General features: G+C 41.1%; 1 protein-coding gene across 1 annotated transcript; it reads left to right on the plus strand.

Moving 5' to 3' along the window:
- Positions 1 to 9,593: 9,593 nt before the first annotated feature.
- On the plus strand, positions 9,594 to 19,924 carry rgs5a (regulator of G protein signaling 5a). Its single transcript, XM_047587006.1, has 5 exons — positions 9,594 to 9,710; positions 10,421 to 10,534; positions 11,713 to 11,774; positions 14,366 to 14,532; positions 16,853 to 19,924. Exons 1-5 carry the CDS (start codon positions 9,667 to 9,669, stop codon positions 17,015 to 17,017), a joined length of 552 nt encoding a protein of 183 aa, XP_047442962.1. The 5' UTR covers positions 9,594 to 9,666; the 3' UTR covers positions 17,018 to 19,924.
- The last annotated feature ends 27 nt before the right edge of the window (positions 19,925 to 19,951 follow it).

Raw genomic sequence — 19,951 nt, forward strand, 5'->3', positions numbered from 1 at the left:
ACCCATGTCTGCATATAATTTATGTCCATGTGGATAGACACATTTTAATTTACTTTTATTTTATTTAACTTTACCTCGATTACTACTAAGTTATTATGGCTAGCATGCTAATGTTATAATGCTAATACTAAATAACAGTAAGTAAGTTTAATTTTCACTACGTCTGAGTATTTATAACTTTTCTCAGTAATTTCAAACTTTAAACAGTGATGAATAAACACGGAGGCTGAGGAGAAGGTAAACACAGCTCCATGACTGATGAGGTGATTGGGCTGCAAAGCATTTTACAGGCTCATTTAAGATATTTAAAGTACTGGAATATTTAAGTCAGGGCCTTTTACATATTGACAGACATTGGTAATAACATTTGTAGGCCCGTTAATGGTGGAAATAAGACATTTATTTCATGGCGCTCCAGGCGCTCTCTAATATACAGCTCTGAGGCCAAAGCATTTTGAGTGCTCTCTGTTGGCTGGTTGTTGTATAAGTCATGAGCCACATCTAAAACACGCCAAACTAAAACACTAAAATACACGTAAATCAATTATTTATTTATTTTTTTTCCATTTTTTAAGGATGGTTTTCTGTCATTTTAGGCAGTTAATGTATGTTGATGTATGTCCAAGTGTCCGTTTTTCTAGTTATTTTGATGCTATATAAACAGGATGTGACGTCATGATGATTGACAGTTGCCGTGACAACTGCTCCATGAAGAGGCCCCAAGTCCCAACTGTTGTGTACAATCCCAAACTAGCGGTGTAGCAAAGTACAGGTGTATCCCCGGGTTACTGGCATCAAGATACAGTCTTTGCGTAGGACATTTAAATAACGAGGCGACTTTTGGAACAATCACAAAAAAATATTCCATAAATATCCATGTCCAAAACTCGTAATTGGAAATTACGCCCCAGCTTCTCGGCCTGAGAGGACATCCATGTTGGAGTTCCCATCTTAGAGTCTATTAGTGGCAAACACAATAAAATACACAGCGTACGCCTACAATATGTAACTACGAGAGCTGAGACGGGCGCCAGTTCAAACCTCCTCCTCCTCCTCCTCCTTGAGTGCGCCTCAGTGCATTAACCCCCTGCAATGTGAACACAACAAACACAACGTACGTGAGCTCCATAGGCAACAGGCTTTCCCACCACGAGTCTAAACTCTCCCCTGTGTTCCAGCCGGTCCACCTCAAGCTGTTGCTATTTTTCGTACCCGCCTCAGTTCAGCTATCATGTTTGGCTTGGCTCGCCGCTATATCGCCAATTTTAAGCCTATTTGGCCTGATTTGTGTCCAGATGTCTGAAAACCAAACACTCCTAGAGCGTGGGGCTGAATGAAATGACGTGATAATCGGTGTTGTTTTAAAGCTGCGTTCTATCTGATCTGATACGCGGACGTTTCTTAACTGTGAAAGTACACAAGGCAAACTTGTGCAAGCGTTTCTCAAACACCGCTGTGCAGCCCACGTACTTTTTAAATGCTTCTTGCAGCTGGAATAAAACGTGGAGCTGTCTGCACCGGCTGGGAGTGCAAATCCATGAAAGCATCTCTGCAGAAGGAGAATGACGTTTGAAGTGGTGAAGTAAATCAGATTTTGTTTTCATTTGGCCGGTGTGTTTAGATTTTACATTTAGCCGTGACCTTCCAGTGGAAAATCCAGTGTCTCTCGAAAACTCCCAATTTATTTCTCTAGGGCAGGAATGATAATGAATGCATCAGTATTTATCCTTGGGTTTTTTTTTTTCCCTCGACAGTGTTAAGGCCACAATTCCGCTACAAATTCGCTGTAATTCCAGAGAAAACAGTCATTGTTGCTTTTGTGCTGCCCTTCTGTAATCGCCAGGTTCACCGGAAAAGTCCTCGCAAATAAACAGCTTGATGAAAACAATTAATGGTGCTGTGGGAAAATTTAATTTCCTCCCGCGGGCCAGAAGACAGAACACTGAGAAACGGGACACCTCCGACTTTCGGTCGGCCTCATGCGTGGTGCGTTCAGCACGGACGCGGACCTGAAACTTGCCCCTAACATGAACACGCACAGAAATCATGACGGATGAATTCTGTCGGTTAAGAGATTACCTCTGAGACTGTCTTCCCTCCATCCATGTCGCCAGGCATTCATGCTCGTCTCTTAGCGTCGATGACAACCAGAGTTATGTCATATCCTGTGCGTTTGGGAATTAACTCAATCACCCAATGTTCTTTGACAACAGTTGCTTTGATAACGATGACCAAGCGGAACCAGCTGTGAGACAAAGTATCTGTGGATCATCCCACAGATACTTTGAGGTCAACACCTTGTGTTGAGTTGTTCCTAAACCGTCTTTGTGTGTGTGTCTGTGTCAGGCTGAGAATCATTGCTGTTGGGTTTGGGTGCCTGATCTGGTCTAGTTGGTTTCCACATGCCTAAGAAACATCCACATGAATCAATGCCAGGTCCAAATGTTTCTCAGCAGAACACTCAACTGTCACAATCTGGTTTCAATGTTATTCACTTCTCCTGTCGGTCGTTTTAATGTTGCGGCTGATCTGTGTATTCTGCCTCAACCACTTCAACCTTACCAACTACCACGTGCTCGAACCACGTGTTATTTTAATGTTGCTGCTCTTAAGTGAAGAATAATTAGGATGAATCAGAGGAAGAGCTGAAAAAAAAGTTTTTTATAGCATAAGTAGCATAAGTGGATGTTCATCTGGGAACAGGAAATGTCTTTCAAAAAGCATTACATAACCTGCGTTATATTCTTGTGATTGTACAGTCTTAATAGCAAGAGTGAAGAAATAGATTCTAAAGTGCTTAAAACCTGCATAAAAAACACTGCAATGGTGCTAAATGAACATTGAAATTTTTAGGCCTGCAGCTCATTATCAGCAAATATTTTATTCCTTCTTTTTCTCAAAAAGAGCTTTTAAGGGGGAAATTACTTTAATGTCATTCAGCCTGGAGCATCGGACATTATAGGGATTGAGAAACCTCAATATTGGTCTGGGATTCTGCGAAGGAAGTAAGCGGTAACAAGACCACCCTGTTCTGTATTTAACACCAAAACCGCTGTTTTTGTTTTTCAACACACAAGCGCACGTTCTCCTCCGGCGCACCCTCGCTTCGCATTGTTTATCGCTGGGCTCCCGTTGTTGACCTTTAACCGGAGGGAAGCGAGTGAAATGTCAAGAGGACCGTCTGCAATCTGCATAATCTGAGCCGAGGAGTCATAACAGAGCTCGGAGATTAGGCCGGGACTGGGGCGCGCTGGTATTTCTGCAGCAATGTGGGCCAGAGATTACGCTCTCCTTCCTGTTACCAAAAATGGAGCTGGGTTTTTATTTCCCTCACCGTGGCGGAGAAATGGTGATAGCGTAACAGAAACATAATGATTGAAATGCAAATATGATTTTTTCCCCTCTGTTTAGAAAATGGAGTGATAAGCGCCGGCTTATCTGTCAAAGGGCTGATTGTTGTGGTTAACAGGTACGTTATTGCCAGTGAAACTCGAGCCAGGTGTTGCGAGGGCGACAAACACACAATGAGATCCAACAACTGCATTCGCAAATAAGTGTATTCACTCAACGCTGGCTGCATAACATCTGTCACGACTTTAAATTGCACAGCAGCTTTGTGAATCGTCTATATTTAGGCTAGAAAAGCCCTCACGTGTGCACTTTCATCAAGTGCCATGATTGCAATGTTCAGGTTGAGCGGCTGTGAATCGGTGGAAAAACAAGAGCCTAAACAAAAAAGGATTGCGACCAAAAATACCGCATCATCAATAGTGTACATTGCGTTCATTTCAGGTTGTTTATTTCGAGCATCCACCCTTTTCGAGAATATACGTATTTATTGTGCCATTTGCAGACCATTACCTTTGAAAAAACACTTGCTTTATGGAGCTCTGCACTTTCGGGCAGCCTTTACGTCTATAAATTGAGCGTGGAGCTTCTGTCCACGTGGTAAACAAGGCACCTGGATGCCAACTGGTGCCAGTTTATTTGAACAGCAGTCCGACTCCTGCAGTTGGTCTGAGTACACATCCTCTCGGAGGGCTGTCCCTCCCTGAACTTTGGCTTCCAGGAAATTCTATAATGAAAGGCGCGCCCGTCTTTGCAGGCGATACTCGAGCTGTGCCGTCAAGAGCACACGCAAACGTAGCCTCGTCTAAAAAGCGAGTGATACGTCACGTGATGCAAAGTCGCTGTGCATCGCTAAAATCTGAAATGCAGATGCACAAGGAAGTTTATAAAGTCAGCATGCAGCCAGAGCTCATTTAACAAGTGAATAATGTATAGCTTTGCGGCTAGAGTGCCAGGATCATGATCTCCTGCATCTGTATTCTACCTCAGCTTTGCAAACAGCTCTGCACTGGGCCGTAATTGGTGAATAAAAGCCTCGACACCAAGACAGCATCATGTTTCAGTCAATTTCGATAAGTGCAGCAGTTATGTAATTGACAAGCCTCCATTGTCTGACCGCAACACGGGCGGCATCTGAAACGTCCAACAGGCCGATCCCTCCGAATTAGTTAAAGGCTGCAAATCGGGCCTCATCCGAGGAGCTCACGGGTCCGTTTTTCAGTAGCCTGGATGTTCTTTGGACCGAGGGCTGTTTATTTATTTGTCAGAAGAGTTAAACTGTGTCAAATTAGAATTTTCCGGGACTGTTCTGGCTCATATATTCGGATTTTTATCTCACAGGGTTCATCACTACACTAGATACTGAGCACTGTTTACTTTCAATGTTCTGTGCTTTGCATAAATCAACTGCAGCAGTTAAAAGGGAAAAGGAAAGCTGATCTTCGAGAGGAGGAAAAAGGTTGTTGTCAATTAGCTATGATCACAAACCTGCAGCCAAATCATCCGCCTTTCTACTTTACAGTGCGCACAAAAACACCGGTGACCCGAAAAGGTAATAAATTGTGCTCTAAAGTGGTCCAAGACATTTTATTTAAACACAAAAAGATTAATGGGGTTAATAAAGCTGATGCAGTGACATTCTCGTTCCAGACTTTAATCTGCTGCAGAAGTGATTAGAGGCATCTAACTTTAGACTTTTGATCGGCACAGATACCGAGAGAAACGCGGCAATTTCTCACTTTTTGTGTTTGTTATGACTGTTTGTATCCCAACATCACCAGGATGTATTAGTCTGCCGAGCGGTGGGCGCACCATGATTAGTGCAAGTGAAGAGTAGTAACTAAGATTACGCTCTTTATCTGCTGGTTTTTATTATTTATTAACTGTCACAGAATGTTTAATGTGGAGCCTGGTTTAGTTTTACTGAAGCTTAATGTTGAAATTTCTCAAAGCAGTGCGTGGATGGTGAAACACATTTTTGATGAATGGATCATTATATTTAACAAATGAAACGTGTAAAAGAAAGCTGAGCCTCTTTTCCTTGTTTATATATAGAACTTTTTTACATTTCCGTTGACCGACTGAAATAACCAAACCACCATCAATCAAATCCGAGAAAAGATTCCAATGAAACTGTTTATAAGGACGCGAAATAAAATCATATAAACACAGATACATGTGTTTACATGGCTCAAGACTTCAGTCATAAGTGTCGAGATGAGAGAGTTACAAAAATAAACGAGAATTATTAGCAAATTATTACAAAAACAAAAGTAATGGTTGACACACAGACGGCATAAAGATGGATGGTGGAACAGCTCCTCAAAAGTGAAGCCAAAGCAAGTAGAGCTCCCTTTAGTGACTGGCTGCAATATATTATATATCATAAGCTCCACCCCCTTCATGGTAGTGGGCGGGGCTTGTCAAATTACTCGTCACATGCAAAGTTATTCATGGTACAATGCACAGCAAAACGTATTTTTGCACCTGCAGTAGTAGTTTAAAAAAAAGTACTACAGTAGAAACTGTGATAATTCCACACAGCACGCAAACTTAAAAACTTGAAATGTAAACTTCATGGTGGTAGCTCGTATATACATGAATATACAATATTTTAAAGTCCAGTTAAGGCTTAGAGTTGAGCTGACAGGCGGCGCAGGATGGATAAAAACTAATCTTTCTTGGTTTCTACTTCCGTATTAAGTAGTTTATATAATGCTGATGCATGTTTCAAGTGGACAAATGCCATGTTTGAAATTCCACTTTCTGAATGTGGCCCTTGGCCCAGTTTACATGCAACAGAGAAAATTAGATAACTGACGTGAACATGTCCTCCTCCTCCACACTAGGTGGCGATATGTGTCTTTTCAGCTGGTTGATACGGCCCCCTTTCGAGTTGACCTATTACGTCACGTAATAAACAACTGGAGTTGTTCATGTGGTAGACTGGTGTTTGAAACAACAACCAGATGGATGATAGTTCAGCTTTTTTAATGTCATACGTAATGGTCACTACTTCTGGTGCAGATAAGATGGCGCTATCCGTCAGGTCCTTCTTCTACCAGCTCTGTTTACCTTCTTCTTCTTCTGCGACGAGCTTTCTTGGATGTTTTTGTTCCAGGGTTGTACGACAGTGCAGCGGTTGCAGCGCATACACACACACACACACATTGTCTAGTTAAAGTCTGATTAAGCCGTATAAATGTCAGTCACATTTTCTGTTTGTTTACATGCACTTAAGTTGTCCTGTTAAGTTGGATTAAGGCAATAATTCGATTTTTTTTCTTACATGCATGTAAACGTACCGACTGAGAGTTGTAAAAAATAAATTAATTGATTAATAAATAAGTACAATCAAGCAGAGATAAATCTCGGACTCTGGCTTCAAACTTGCAAGATAGCGCCGCCCGGGAAAATAGTGCCAGTTTGACCATATTGATTCAGTCTATGGTGAGACATGATGAGCTTCTGCAGCTCAAGGGTGGTATCCCCTGACCCCCCTCCAGCCATGCCTCTTGCTAAGTGTGGCTAGTTAAGCCAATAAAGCCAATGCGGCATCATCCAAAGACACCATGAACTTCCACTGCAAGGTCAATGAGGGTGAAGAGAGACATAACAGCAAAGAGAACCCAAGCAAACACTATAAAACGCCGGTTGTTTTGCAGCCTCCAGGTTTCTATCCTTCCTGGAAGCTCGTTTCTCATGTTCACCCCACAGGAATCAAACCTGTGCAGACAGAATGGATTTATTCCAACCAGAAAGATCAATCAAAAACATCAAAATCAAATCAAGTGTCTGCATGGTTATTAGGTCTTAACGTCTTCCTTTTGACCAGATTATTAATCTTATTAGACCAGTCTGTTGGAAAGTTGTTAGGAAGGAAGTTGTTAAATGAGTTTTTGTTCTGATTCAAGTCACTTTTAGTTTAAGTTAAGTCGGTGCACTTCAACACCATCATTAGCAGCAGATCCAGCTCATGTGTGGATGCTCTTAATCCACTTCTGTGTGTTTCCAATTCAGAGTCCTTGAAGTAATAAATGAATGCGCTCATCAGTAATTTCTTAATAACAATACTTTGTCAGTTGACAGCTTTTTAATCAGCAGAATGGTCCGCTTTCAACCTTGGAGGGTTGATTCAGGATAAAACCGAATAAAAACAGCTGTTCCCTGAAAACTCGTGTTATAAGTTCATCTGTGGATTTATCCGACTGTATTACATATCATAGTGCATTCATGCAGTTCCTTCCTGCTGTTTAATAAATTCGAGGTTAAACTTTTCAGTTTGCAGTAAGCAAAATATTTTATCGACCCTCTGCTCATCGTGAATAAAACGAACTGATGAATGAACTCCACTCACTCAGTTTAGTGAGAGTGAGGTGCGTCCAAACTTTTGACTGGTAGTGTAATAATTTAAGCATTATATAAGATGTAATGTGTTCTCAGTGTGTGACATATTTAAAAGTTAGAAGCAGACATCCTGCAGTTTGTACAAATTACACAAACAAAAAAATAAAACGTGTCTTTTCATGTCGCTGCAGGATTTCACTCTTATCATTGCAAGACAAGAAAATATGAAAAAGAAACATTTAAGGGGGAAAAATGTGAAATGATATCAAATAAATGTCTGTTTTTTAACATAAAGGATCTGCAAAGTAAAATAAATATGTAAGGGTTTGGGTATAATTATGGACACTCACCTATAGATTAAGTTTATCATTTGTCTACTTGTTGCTAAAAAAGAACAGCATTAGTGATCACTCTGTGCACAGACAGCCTCATGCATTATGTTTCTTGTAACATCGTTTTCCCTAGTCTTGCGTTACAGCATCTGCTCGCCATCTGCTACAACATCATTCAAAATGTTGACGGCGCAGGCCCTCCCAACTCTTGATTAACATTAAGATGGGATCTGGTTTAACACAAATGTTTGCATTAACCAAAAAAAAGTTTTTTCTTAACTTTAAAAAGTACCGCAAAACTCGCAGGCTGCAGTCCGGATCCAAATCCACCTCGACCATCCTCCGTCGACTGATGCAGCTCATGAGTGTAACACTTCTATTTATTTACTTGAGATTTTATTTTTACTCCAACAGGATCAAGTCGGCTGTGACCTCCACCACTGAATGCAGTCGGATAAACTGTTTAGTTAAAAGCGGTAACTGGGAGACGAAGTTGCACGAGAAACTTAGACGCTACAAACAGCCTTTTGTGACACATCTACAACCAACAGTCCACATTGTCTGCTACTGGTTTGTCTGCAAAGTTTACCCTATAAGATGTCCTGCTAAATTCAGCAAGTGGTGCACACACAAACGATGCAATGACAGAAACAGGACTCCACTTCCTAAAACGAATGAGCAAACCCTCTGGTGCTCTTCAGTTTTAGGGATCTCAAAGTTGAAGGCATGACTTTACGTTTAAATAACGTTTTTTTTAATTGCAAACGTCCTCTTGAGCGCATCAGATGGCTGCTTACGTCCTAAAACGAATAGTTGTAGAGTTCCTGATTTAAATGAGTTGAATGATTTCTGCATTTGGATGTTTTGTGCTTATAAGGCTGTTTTAAATCGGCCGTCTGCTTTAATCCAGGCACATCACTCAGGGGTTCAGAAGCCTTTTATTTTTTAATTTTTATTTCTGAATGTTGGCTCCGTATTGGAAAACGTTTCCCTCTGACACTGGTATGAAAGTTCCTCTTATTATATCAACGTGATAACATTTAATCACAAATGTCAAACTTTACAGAAACTGTTGAGCTTGGCAACATTGAAAGTGCTCCACTTAAAGCACGTTTGAACATTTTGCACGTGTAAAGGGCCAAATATATGATGAGCAACCGAGATATGGAAGTGTGTGGATTTTGGGGATGTTATTGGGGAGTAAATGCTGCATGTGCATTTGTTAACATAGTAATTTAGAGATGTAGATATTTAAAAAAGAAGAGTGTGTGACTAACAGCTCTTAATGTTAATTAAATACATGTCCCTACTGCACCTTGCACAATAGTCCTGGATCTGCTGCTTAATTACAACCTCAAAGCAAACAACCATTCGCATCTGAAAGAACAAAAAACAAACAAACAAAAAAAAAAACCTTCCTCCAGCCAGGCTCCTCTGCTGCTGCTGCTGCTGCTGCTGCCCGTCCTGCACACATTCCAGTCTGATTGGCTTAGCTGTTGGCCCACAGCCCAAAGGGCGTCAGTATAAAACTCCCCATGAGCTGAGAGCCAGAGTCAGAAAGCAAAAAGGAACTCTGAGATTCACAGTGTCGGAAAAGCTGACTTGACTCTTCAAACACTAAAGCAGAAACCGTCGGACAATGTGTAAAGGATTAGCCGCCCTACCCCAAACCTGCATCGAAAGGTGAGACCGAGCTGCCTTTACCTTTATCTCTGACTGTCACCTCAGACCTATTTTTGTTTCACTCAAGAGCAGAAAAAGCTAATTTCGTTAAAAACTTTTTAATTTTGAATTTATGAACTGAATTTTTATTCTATCTTTATTTTTTATTTTTGTACGTATGCTTTGCTTTTTGAGTTTTACAATAGCTTATGCGGATTAATCAGCGTAGCACAGAACCACTGATTGTATTGCTCGCACTTTAAGCCTAAGTGGAGGTCTGTTATAATCTGATTAACATTTTAAAAGGCGAAGCTGTTCGCATTGTTTGTTAAATAGTAAATGTCACATCACTGCACGATTTATCGTCCTTTTGACACTCAGAAAGAACCAGAATAATTATTAGATCAGTTATTAATTACAGCGTTAATAAAATTGTGCCGTGTGATGCTGTTTTGAAGAACACGGAGATGTAAGAGTAAATTGTGACACCGATTATGAGATAAAGAGGTTTAACTGGGTCAATTAAGACTAAAAGCACTTCTTCTCCTAGTGCCACACGCTAAAAACTCCACGTTTGACAAATTGTTCAGCTGAGATTGAGTTTAATGTTGCGACTCCGTTACACAGAGCATGATAAAAATCTGGAAAGTTTAAACAAACACTTGATTATTATCACCTCGGCTCCTTAACGCTCCCCCACCCACCCCCCATTCTGCCCCTTCACCCACCAGGGCCAAGGAGATCAAGTCGAAATTGGGAGTTTTACTGCAGAAGCCAGAAAATGCCATCGACCTCATCATCCCCTACCCGGAGAAGACTGAGAAGAAGCCGGAGAAGCTGCAGAAGTGAGTGTTCCTGTCGAATGTGTGTGTGTGTGTGTCTGAGCACTGGCTGGTGGTGAAGAGGGAGTCCAGAGCGCAGCAGAGCAGAGCAGGTGAAAGACGTGGAGATCAAAAGCTGGAGCTGAGCCTCTCCAGGCGCCGGGGAGGCCCGGACGTCAGCGCAAGATGGAACCAAGGCCGAGATGATTCGGTTTTACGATGCGCCACCGAGAGTTAAATTATATATGAGCGTTTGTTTCTTGCTGCCATAGCTTTATATGGAAGTCTGGTGAGGGGACAGTGTCCCTCTTTAGCTGGTGGGAAGCAGCTGTTTGTACGATGAAAACAGGATTAAATTGAATTTATAGTAAAGCTGAAAATCTGTACGAGATGAGAAAACTGTATAGTTCTCTGCCCTTTAATCTGCTCGACATCATGTTAGTCTCTATGGAAACCCTGCTAACATAACAAAAGTTTACTTTTTGCAAAGCCCTTCACTCATCGGCTAACTCTTATAAAAATACGCCGCAGCTGCTTCGTTCAACTTTTTTCTTTCTTGTTGTTGTTCGAGGTTGTTTCCGAACCGATCTTTTGTCCCCGTATCTAAAAGCTTCGGCTCGGCGCCTGAATGCTTCCAGCTGATAGGACGTCAGGTGCAATCTGTTCCCAGGAAACATTCTGCAGGCTTTTAGCAGAAACTGAGCTCTCAGAAGTTTTCAGTGTGGTGTTGTGTGACTAGAAGCATGTGCCAAATGGGTATTCAAATACAGTTTTGATGCTTTCCAGCTTTGCTTCCATTGCATTTAACGGTGAAAAAGGGTTGTGTATTTTATCATTGCTAATAGCTGAAATTGAACTGAAGCGTGAAGCGGTGAAGCACTTTAACTTTGTCCAATTAGCCATCAACCAATGAAATGAAAGGGCATTTTCTTTTCCTTAAAAAGAACCATACATTTTACGCTACTATCACAGTTTTTGCTTCGTGCCAGAAGCAGTTCTGCATCGTGACCATCCTGACTTAAATAAATGAGCTTAATTATGCCGTTATCTTCAAATTGCATCCAGTCCTAGCCGCAGATAAGACTCACTCGAACCTTTCCCAGAACAACTAACCACCGTGTGATGTCAGTCTTGTTTACTCTGGGGACGTTTCAGACCAGTTCTTCTGAAGATGCTGATTTTCTTTTTTTTCTTGGGTACAGGCCGACTCCTGATGAAGCTGCTCAGTGGCGTGAGAGTCTGGACAGAGTCCTGAACAACAGCTGTAGGTCTCGTCTCTCCCATACTTCTTCTTCCGCACTTTTTCTCATACGTTCAAATTCACACTTATTGACTTCCATTGATTTTCCTGGTTTCCCAACCCATAACTGCACATAAACACAATTTAAACCAGAAACTGTAAACCTTTCTTTGTTGAGCGACTTCCCATATTGTGCCCATTGTGACTGTGGTATCAGATTCCCAGATTAATACAAATAGAATCTACTTATTTTAGCGTAAAGATTCAGGTTGATATGAAAAATGTAAAAAATTTTGAAATTTTTTGAAAATTTCATCTTCTATACAATTCAAACACTTCCACATTACTCCAGAAGTCTATAATTAATCTACTTCTCACATTATCTTTAGTTTTAATCTATTACCTTAATAAATAAATAAATAAATTGGAGTTGAGGTTTATCTCCGCACAAAATTGTCCTTGTTACGATTCAAGGAAGCCTATCTCTGCACGTCACAGTGTCCTTGCTTTAGTTTGCATCTTTCACTTCAATGACCGGTCGTCATTATATAACCACTTGGTTTAAGTTTAACCTGTGCCAACGAGGAAAACATGCCTCGCCAGAGGCCTGATGACTTTCTGGCACACTGTTCAAACAGGTACAGTACACCTTGCAGGACTTGGCTAATAAATCAAATGTCCTGTAAGGCTGCTGGATGGAAACCATCTGTGTGTCCGTGGCGTTGTAATTGGGTGATAAAGGTAACGACTATGAGGTTTTTATTAATGGACGCCGTGCACGTCCGTCCCAACAAAACAGAGATTTTTTGAAGAAACATCTGCCATAAAATTCAAAAAACTAAATGATCAGAAAAAGACAACGGCCACAGTGTAAAAAAGAAAAAAAATCACAATAAATGAGCACAGTTATGAAAAAGTAAACTGTCCTCCTAAAATAAAGCTGTTACGTAATGATATAATCTGCTAATATAAACATTGTATAAGATGAAAACACATTTACGAGCAGCACGAATACCAGACGTCAAGCCTCTGGCTCTGCTGTTTACCTCAGAGAATGCGCGGCGAGCCAGCAAAGACTGATGATTAACCCTAATGGTTAATGGTATTTGGCCGTACGTGTAAACTCTCCAGCTAAAAAGTCACTTAAGTTCCCTCCCTGCGCATGAAACCAGAGCCACGTACGCATGCTACCGACCAGCTGATATGGGAACAGAGAGACATTTCCTCTGTGGGTGGTAAAAAGACCCTTGGAAGTGCCTCCTGCAGCACAGTCTGGGCCAGAGACATGTATGTTTCTCCAGTGTTTGCATGCTTCAGTACATATGCTATGGTTACATCTCCAGGGAGAATTCTAAACCAGAGCTGATTTACCGCACGGTTGCTGTGATTATTTATCTACACGAGATAAATACATTATTCCTTATGGCTTCTTTCCTCATGGGATTCTCAGTGAGTTATTTCCTCTCATGCACGAAGCTGCCAACTTCCTTTGCTTTAAAGTTAAAAAAGTGCCTGATGCAACGTCGAGCATGCGACAGGAAACACAAGAAGGCTGCACAGGACACAATTGTGTCAAATTTCCAAACAGTTCTTTCATCATTAATTGATAGTTTCAGTTTCATTTTTTTTTTGAGCAACTGATGAAACTAAGGTCCAGCTAAGGTTTCTTGTTGCTTCACCTCGGACACACAAACAGCTTGTCATCAGTCCCTGTGCGTGTGCTTCTCTTTTTGTGTGTCCTTGTACTTAAACGTCTTCCGAGGAAAAAAAAAAAAAAAGAAAATTGACAAAAAAGCCGCCGCTTGATTGCAACTCTAGCTATTCCGAACCAAAGTAGCCATTTAGATGGGAGATAAAAGGCCGAGGCCGTGGCAGGACCCTTATCATCTGTAGCACATGCTCGTTCAGACAATGGGACCTTTCTCTGGCATTGTGTTAAACCACAATGGACTTCTCCGAAATTGAGTGTTTGTTTTATCAAGCACTATATCGGACCTTTATTTGGGCATGAGCAGCACGAGTACTTTTTGTGACTGCACAAATAATGCAGCTTTTTGACCCTTTTGTCTAAATGTATTTTTAAATTCGCTCATTTTATAACAGATACCAAATATGCATCTGCACCTCTTTTTTAAGGGCTGTGCCAGCTTTTAGTTTCTAGGTGATTCTTTTCTTTGTTGCTCATTTATTACATAAAAAAACAAAGCAATCCGTGACCCATTTATTCTTTTTGCTGCCGTCAAGGATAAGAGCTTGTGCTGCTGTTCGTTATTATAGTTTAGTGGAGTGTCATCTCATGGGAGGACAAATTGAAAACACATTTGTATGTGGTGATATGACATTTCAACAAGTAAAGACTCACCCGCAGTGATTTACAGGCTCTTAAATTAAATGACACGCTCTGAGGAGGAGGGAATATCACGTTAGCCCTTTTCTCTCTTAAGCCTGCATTTCAGTGGCCTTTCTGGGAATATGACACCGCTTTCACACGTCCGCACTTAAGTTCATTTCTGTTTTTGTTTAATCAGTAAGACAAGTTTCAGAATTGCACACTGAAAATCGCCCCCCCCGCCTCCTCTCCCTCTCTCTGACCTTCTCCCGTCTCTCTCCATCAGACGGCCTGGCTGCTTTCCGCAGTTTCCTGCAGTCCGAGTTCAGTGACGAGAACATCGAGTTCTGGATGGCCTGTGAGGAGTTCAAGAAGATCAAGAACCCCGTGAAGATGTCCGCCAAGGCCAAGAAGATCTACGAAGACTTCATCCAGTCCGAGGGACCCAGAGAGGTCAGGGTTCTCCGCTGACTTTATATAAACTCAACACCACGGGGAATAGAAATGGTTCATCTTCCAGTCAAACACATGAGGGTGGCTTCACGTCAAAAACGGACACAACGTGTTTCATTTCAGTTTAATATGAAACCACAGCCACTGAAACTAGTTTGCACATTAGTCGCATAGAATTAAATAGTAGAAATTTGGTGAAAATATAAATTATGCCGCAATTAGCCGCACTCACAGATTACTTTAATGATTGCAGGGAAGAGACTTTATATCCCACTTTTAAGATCTAATCTGTTTCGGTCCTGCGTGCTTAATTCACATGTTTGACGCCGTAGGTGTGAGTGCAAAAAAAAGAAGCAGGGATTTTGTCAGGACGGAGGTATACAGTATGAGTAACTCAGTCCAAATGTCTACATTTCAGTTTACGGGTAAATGTTTGCAGACAAACTAGGAGCCTATGTAACGATTTGCATACGTCCTAAGGAGCGAGAGCCTTTATCTAATCAGGGCACAAACGTGTGTGAAGGCGACGGCTTGATTGCAAACAGATGAGGTTACATGAGGAGAATGTACCGAGACGCTGCTGCATGCCACTGAAACAGCGCAGGCACGAGAACACGCAGGTGAAAAACACGTGCTCACAACATTTTTTTGAGGACGTTTCTGAGGAACGTGCCGTTCTTTTGGCTAAACGCTCCACGGACTTCAGTTTGTTGTTATAGCAAATTAAAAGGACTACTTTTTGTTCTTTGATTGAGGCTCCTGGCACCGAATCCGGCAACACTGATTAATGATTGTTTCTTTCTTTTTTACTTTTAATCACCGTCATGGATGCGGCCTTTTATTGCAGGTCCAGGAAGTTTGACAATCAGATCTGAAATACAAGGAATTTCCACTTGAATTTCCATTTTAATAATATGCTAAAAGAAAAAAAAATTAAGATTTGGAGTACGTAATTATACCAATCAGCTCCAACATTAAAACCACAAACATTGACCATCTTGGAACAATTTAATGGTCTGAGACATACGAGGTACGACGCACCTACACCAGACCAGGTACCCCCCCTCAACCCATAGGACCCAAAGCCCCCCCACTAAAAACAGTGGACACCCCACTATGGCCCATGTCCATTCTCTGAGGAGTCACGACTGTTTTGGAGACAGAAGAGAGACCTACACAATATGAGGAGGGTGGTCATAATGTTATGCATCATCATTTGGTCTGATATGTTAGCCATAAAATACTGTAACGTTAAAAGGATGACGAGGAGTAATCAATAATATTCAGTTCATTGTGTTATTGTTATTTATTGTTGGAGCTGAAATAATTACTGTCGGCCATAACTACGCCAAAACAACAACATCTACAAACTTACGCCGCGTTTCAGTGCCTGGATTCCAGGTGTTTCTTCGTAATGCAGCGATCCATTTACTTCTCTTTTCTTTGGCAGTCTGGAGATATCCGTCTCTCCACTATTTTACAATTTAGACCCTATTACAGCCTCTGATTCAAACTAATGCCTTTTGCCACTCAGTGGCCGTAACCATGGAGACTTCACGTGCTGTGACATCACGTGCACATCCAGTTAAGCCCCGCCCCTCAAAAACATTGCAAATCGTGGGTCTATACTTCACAACACCCCTTCTATATACTCTACGACAGATTTTTACTGCTTTTAATCGGGGGGTGGCACACGTTAGTCTTGGCCTGTAAACGCCATGAACCTGGAATTAGTTTTCAGATTCAGTTTTCAACTGAGATCCATCACAGACTGTTTTAAATCAGCTGGACCTGATTTGTTTTTGAATTGTCTTCTGGCTTACTGACAATGCAGCTTGCACACTTCAAGCCCACTTTCATCACCCGGACATCAAATAGTATTTCATTAGAGACGCCGCTCTTGTAAAAGCTGCTCTTGTTGCTTGCAGTTGACTCAGAGTATTAGATGCCATGAAAACCGTAGCCAAAGGTTGTGCACTGCTGTCATCACTGCTGCTCCTTCTCAGGCAGCAACATGTTTTCCTTCTAATTCAACCCTGCACTGCGCAAAAAATAAAACTGAACTGGAAAAAAGTAACTAATGACAAATAGCAGACTCCAGTAGATGGGTGCAAATTTGATGTGTATCTTTTTGACCAAATGTCAGTATTTGAGGAAGGAAAACGTGTTGACCTTTCCCGCGGCAGACAGTTTGACGTGACGCAGTGCTGAGAGAAGCATAGCTGGTTTATTGATTCCACGTATGGGAGGTCTTGTTGTTTTTTGTGCACGACGTTTCCTCATCCCTTATCAAACATCTTGTCTCTTCCCCCCTCGACAGGTGAACATTGACCACTTCACCAAGGATGTGACCCTGAGGAACCTGGTGGACCTCTCCCCCGGGACCTTCGACCTGGCCCAGAAGAGGATCTTCGCCCTGATGGAGAAAGACTCCTTCAGTCGTTTCCTCCGTTCCGAGCAGTACCAGGACCTCCTGGTCAACTAAAGCAGGACTCAGAGGAGCCGGGGTGGGAAGGTGGGGTTACTTTCAAACAGCAGTTTCTTAACATGATAAAAAAAATCAGGATTAAGTTTTTCTAATAAACGGCCACTGTGTAAAACAGTTTGAGGACTTTTATTTTTACCAAATTCAAATCATGAGGGGAAAGAAATTTAAATCTAAAAAAAAAAAAGTTTTGAATTCAGTTAAAGAGACAAACTGCCTTTTGAAATAGCACCATCTCCCCACCGCAAAACACACGCACACTCATACATGTTCCTGAATTTCTGTCCTAATTAGGAGCCTTGATGAAATTCCTTGTCCTTTCAGAGACGTAAGAGTCGCCTCAGTTGTAGAAATGTAAAACATGTAAAAACTTGATTGGTTCTCACACAAAAGGAAGAAGTTCAGGAACAAACATTGAAAACACACACAAGATTTTAAATTAGGCCCACGTTTTAAAATGCACATACAGAGATTGCTCTTCTTGGAGTCAGATTCACCTCCGTGTGTCAGCGAACCCATCGACTGCAATTCATTTTGAAGCCTATTCCTGAAATAACTTTCTGACACAGAGCGGCTTCGCTCCAGTAACGTTGGCCCGCGTGAGAAGGAGAAGACGACTCCATCATTTTCTCTGGCCGCCATTTTTTTTGTTTCGTCTTCAAAAATTAACCCTAAAACAATTTGGTGCGGAAAACCCAAAACATCCAAAGTAGACCAGCTATAATCGTGCGGTGTTCACACAGCCTGAAAACTTACTTACCGTTCTAAAAAACCTGTAATCCAGGTGTAGTAGTGCCTGGCACTTACTAGCCACAGCATCACAACACATACAGTTAGCAAAGCTTTACCCCGGGGCTGAGTTGTACACCAGAGCTCCACTGGTCATTGTCTTGTAACAATATATCATCACAGATATCAATTATTCACATTATTCACATTTACTGAACACCTCAGGCCTAAACACTGCCACACTTTCTATACACTGGTGGATACATCTGAGTCTACAAAGTCCAAGCTCAGTCGAAAACCTTTTAAAAGTTTTTTTTTTTTTTTTTTTTCATGGAAACACTTTCAGCTTTTACAGCAGAAATGTTCAGTCCTTGTGCAGTGTCCATTGGTATTATAGAGTAGTACAGATGGATGTCAGACTCATTGTTAAGTGAATTGTAGCTTCCTCAACAAGAGGCTCAAAGGTATTAATGTTATTTTCAGTGCTTGGGAAAGACTTGTCTGTTTTGTGTCTCTCTTTGGGAGTAGTGGGTGAGTGAATTCCCTGTAATGATTTCCAGCATGGACCAAATATTTTCTAATTTTAATAATAAAAAAATATATATGTATCTAACATACTGAAATAGTATCAACTTAACTCAAATATCTCCTCATCTGTTCTCCACTCTTCTCTCACACACTGGTGTAGATGTTGGATTTTCACCAAACCCCACACTTTTAGGTTTGCGAAAGCATCCTGTGAGAGCCATTCATGAGGACGGTGCTGGCTGGTTGGCTCGGCGGTCTAGCTCCTTGGCTACCGCTAAACTGCAAGTTGCTAAGATGGGAATATCAAGTAGGAGGGAATCTCAGAAAATGAAGTAAACAGGGCAGTGGTTTTACAAAGAGAAGGGTCTTTTTCCCATGCGGTAAATACCAGCGAGTCACTAAAACAGGTCCAGGACCTGGTTTTAGTGCAAAATAAAAAAAAAAAAAATGCATGGGAGACAGAATTTGCAAGTTTGCAGCACTCGGCGATACCTCTAGTGCAGGGGTCTTCAACATTTTTCAGGCCGAGGACACCCAAACTGATGGAGAGATTAACCTATTATATGTGTTCTATACACATTAGTATTATCATTAAGCCGTCCCTTATCCCTTTACTAAAATATGTCAGTTTCATGCTAATGTGTATGTAAAGAAATATAAATTTGTGGGGGAAAATTAAAAGAATATTTTAAAGAATGTTTAAACAACTAAAGATTCTGCAACCCCCCCTTGCAGTACATTTGCAGACCCCCTGTTGAAGACCTATGCTCTAGTGGATACTGATTAAAATCATTCTATCACGGGGTTTAGATCAATAAATCAGTCAAACGAGTACATACCACGAGTTATTATTCACTCCTCTATTATGTAATAGACACAGGTGTTCGCCAGCTGACGCTCGGCTCAGATATGAAAGGATGTATCGGTGGATTTGGTGTGCAATGTTTCCCAAATATATACATTTAGCTGAATGTAGCAATCGTTAAGTGTGACTATATTTACTCTTGTCTGATTTTTTTTTTTTTTTTGTTAACAAAAGCATTTTATGTCTTAACCAAAATGAATATATTCAGCATGTTACAAGTCCCTATTGTTCCCTCAAATAGAAATAGGCCACACAGAACTAAACAAGAACAGCTGATCTTCATCAACAACATGGATTGTGTTAACAAATTCACAAAGAAATCATCTGTAATCTATTTCGGTTTTGAACGGCATTGACAAGGGTTCATTGTGGCGCAGATTGGCCAGTCTGGCGTCACGGCCTAAAGTGTTGTAAGTCAACAATCAATACAGTTCAATATCACGGGCGGGAGAAATAATCAATAAGGGCTTTAACAGTGCTGAGTATGCATTACTGGATGTAGCCTCTCATGTACGTTTTGTAGTCGATCACATAAAATATATATATGCATACAATACCTGAAGATGTATTTATTTATACGTGTAAATATCTTCTAAGTTATTCTAACAGACAACAATGGAATTTCATGGATCTATGAATGGAGAGCTGCCAAAGACTCTTCCCTGAGTCTTTTCACTGTTATAAAAGAGGAAACATCATTACTTTCAATTGTCACTTTGTTTTTGTTCATTCATAGATGTTAGAATGTTTGTAAAAAAAAAAAAATAAAGGGTTCATTCTTGGGCTTCAGGTTCCATGCATGTTTGGTGTTA

Source organism: Mugil cephalus, chromosome 6, assembly GCF_022458985.1.
Source record: "Mugil cephalus isolate CIBA_MC_2020 chromosome 6, CIBA_Mcephalus_1.1, whole genome shotgun sequence".
NCBI classification, from domain to species: Eukaryota; Metazoa; Chordata; class Actinopteri; order Mugiliformes; family Mugilidae; genus Mugil; species Mugil cephalus.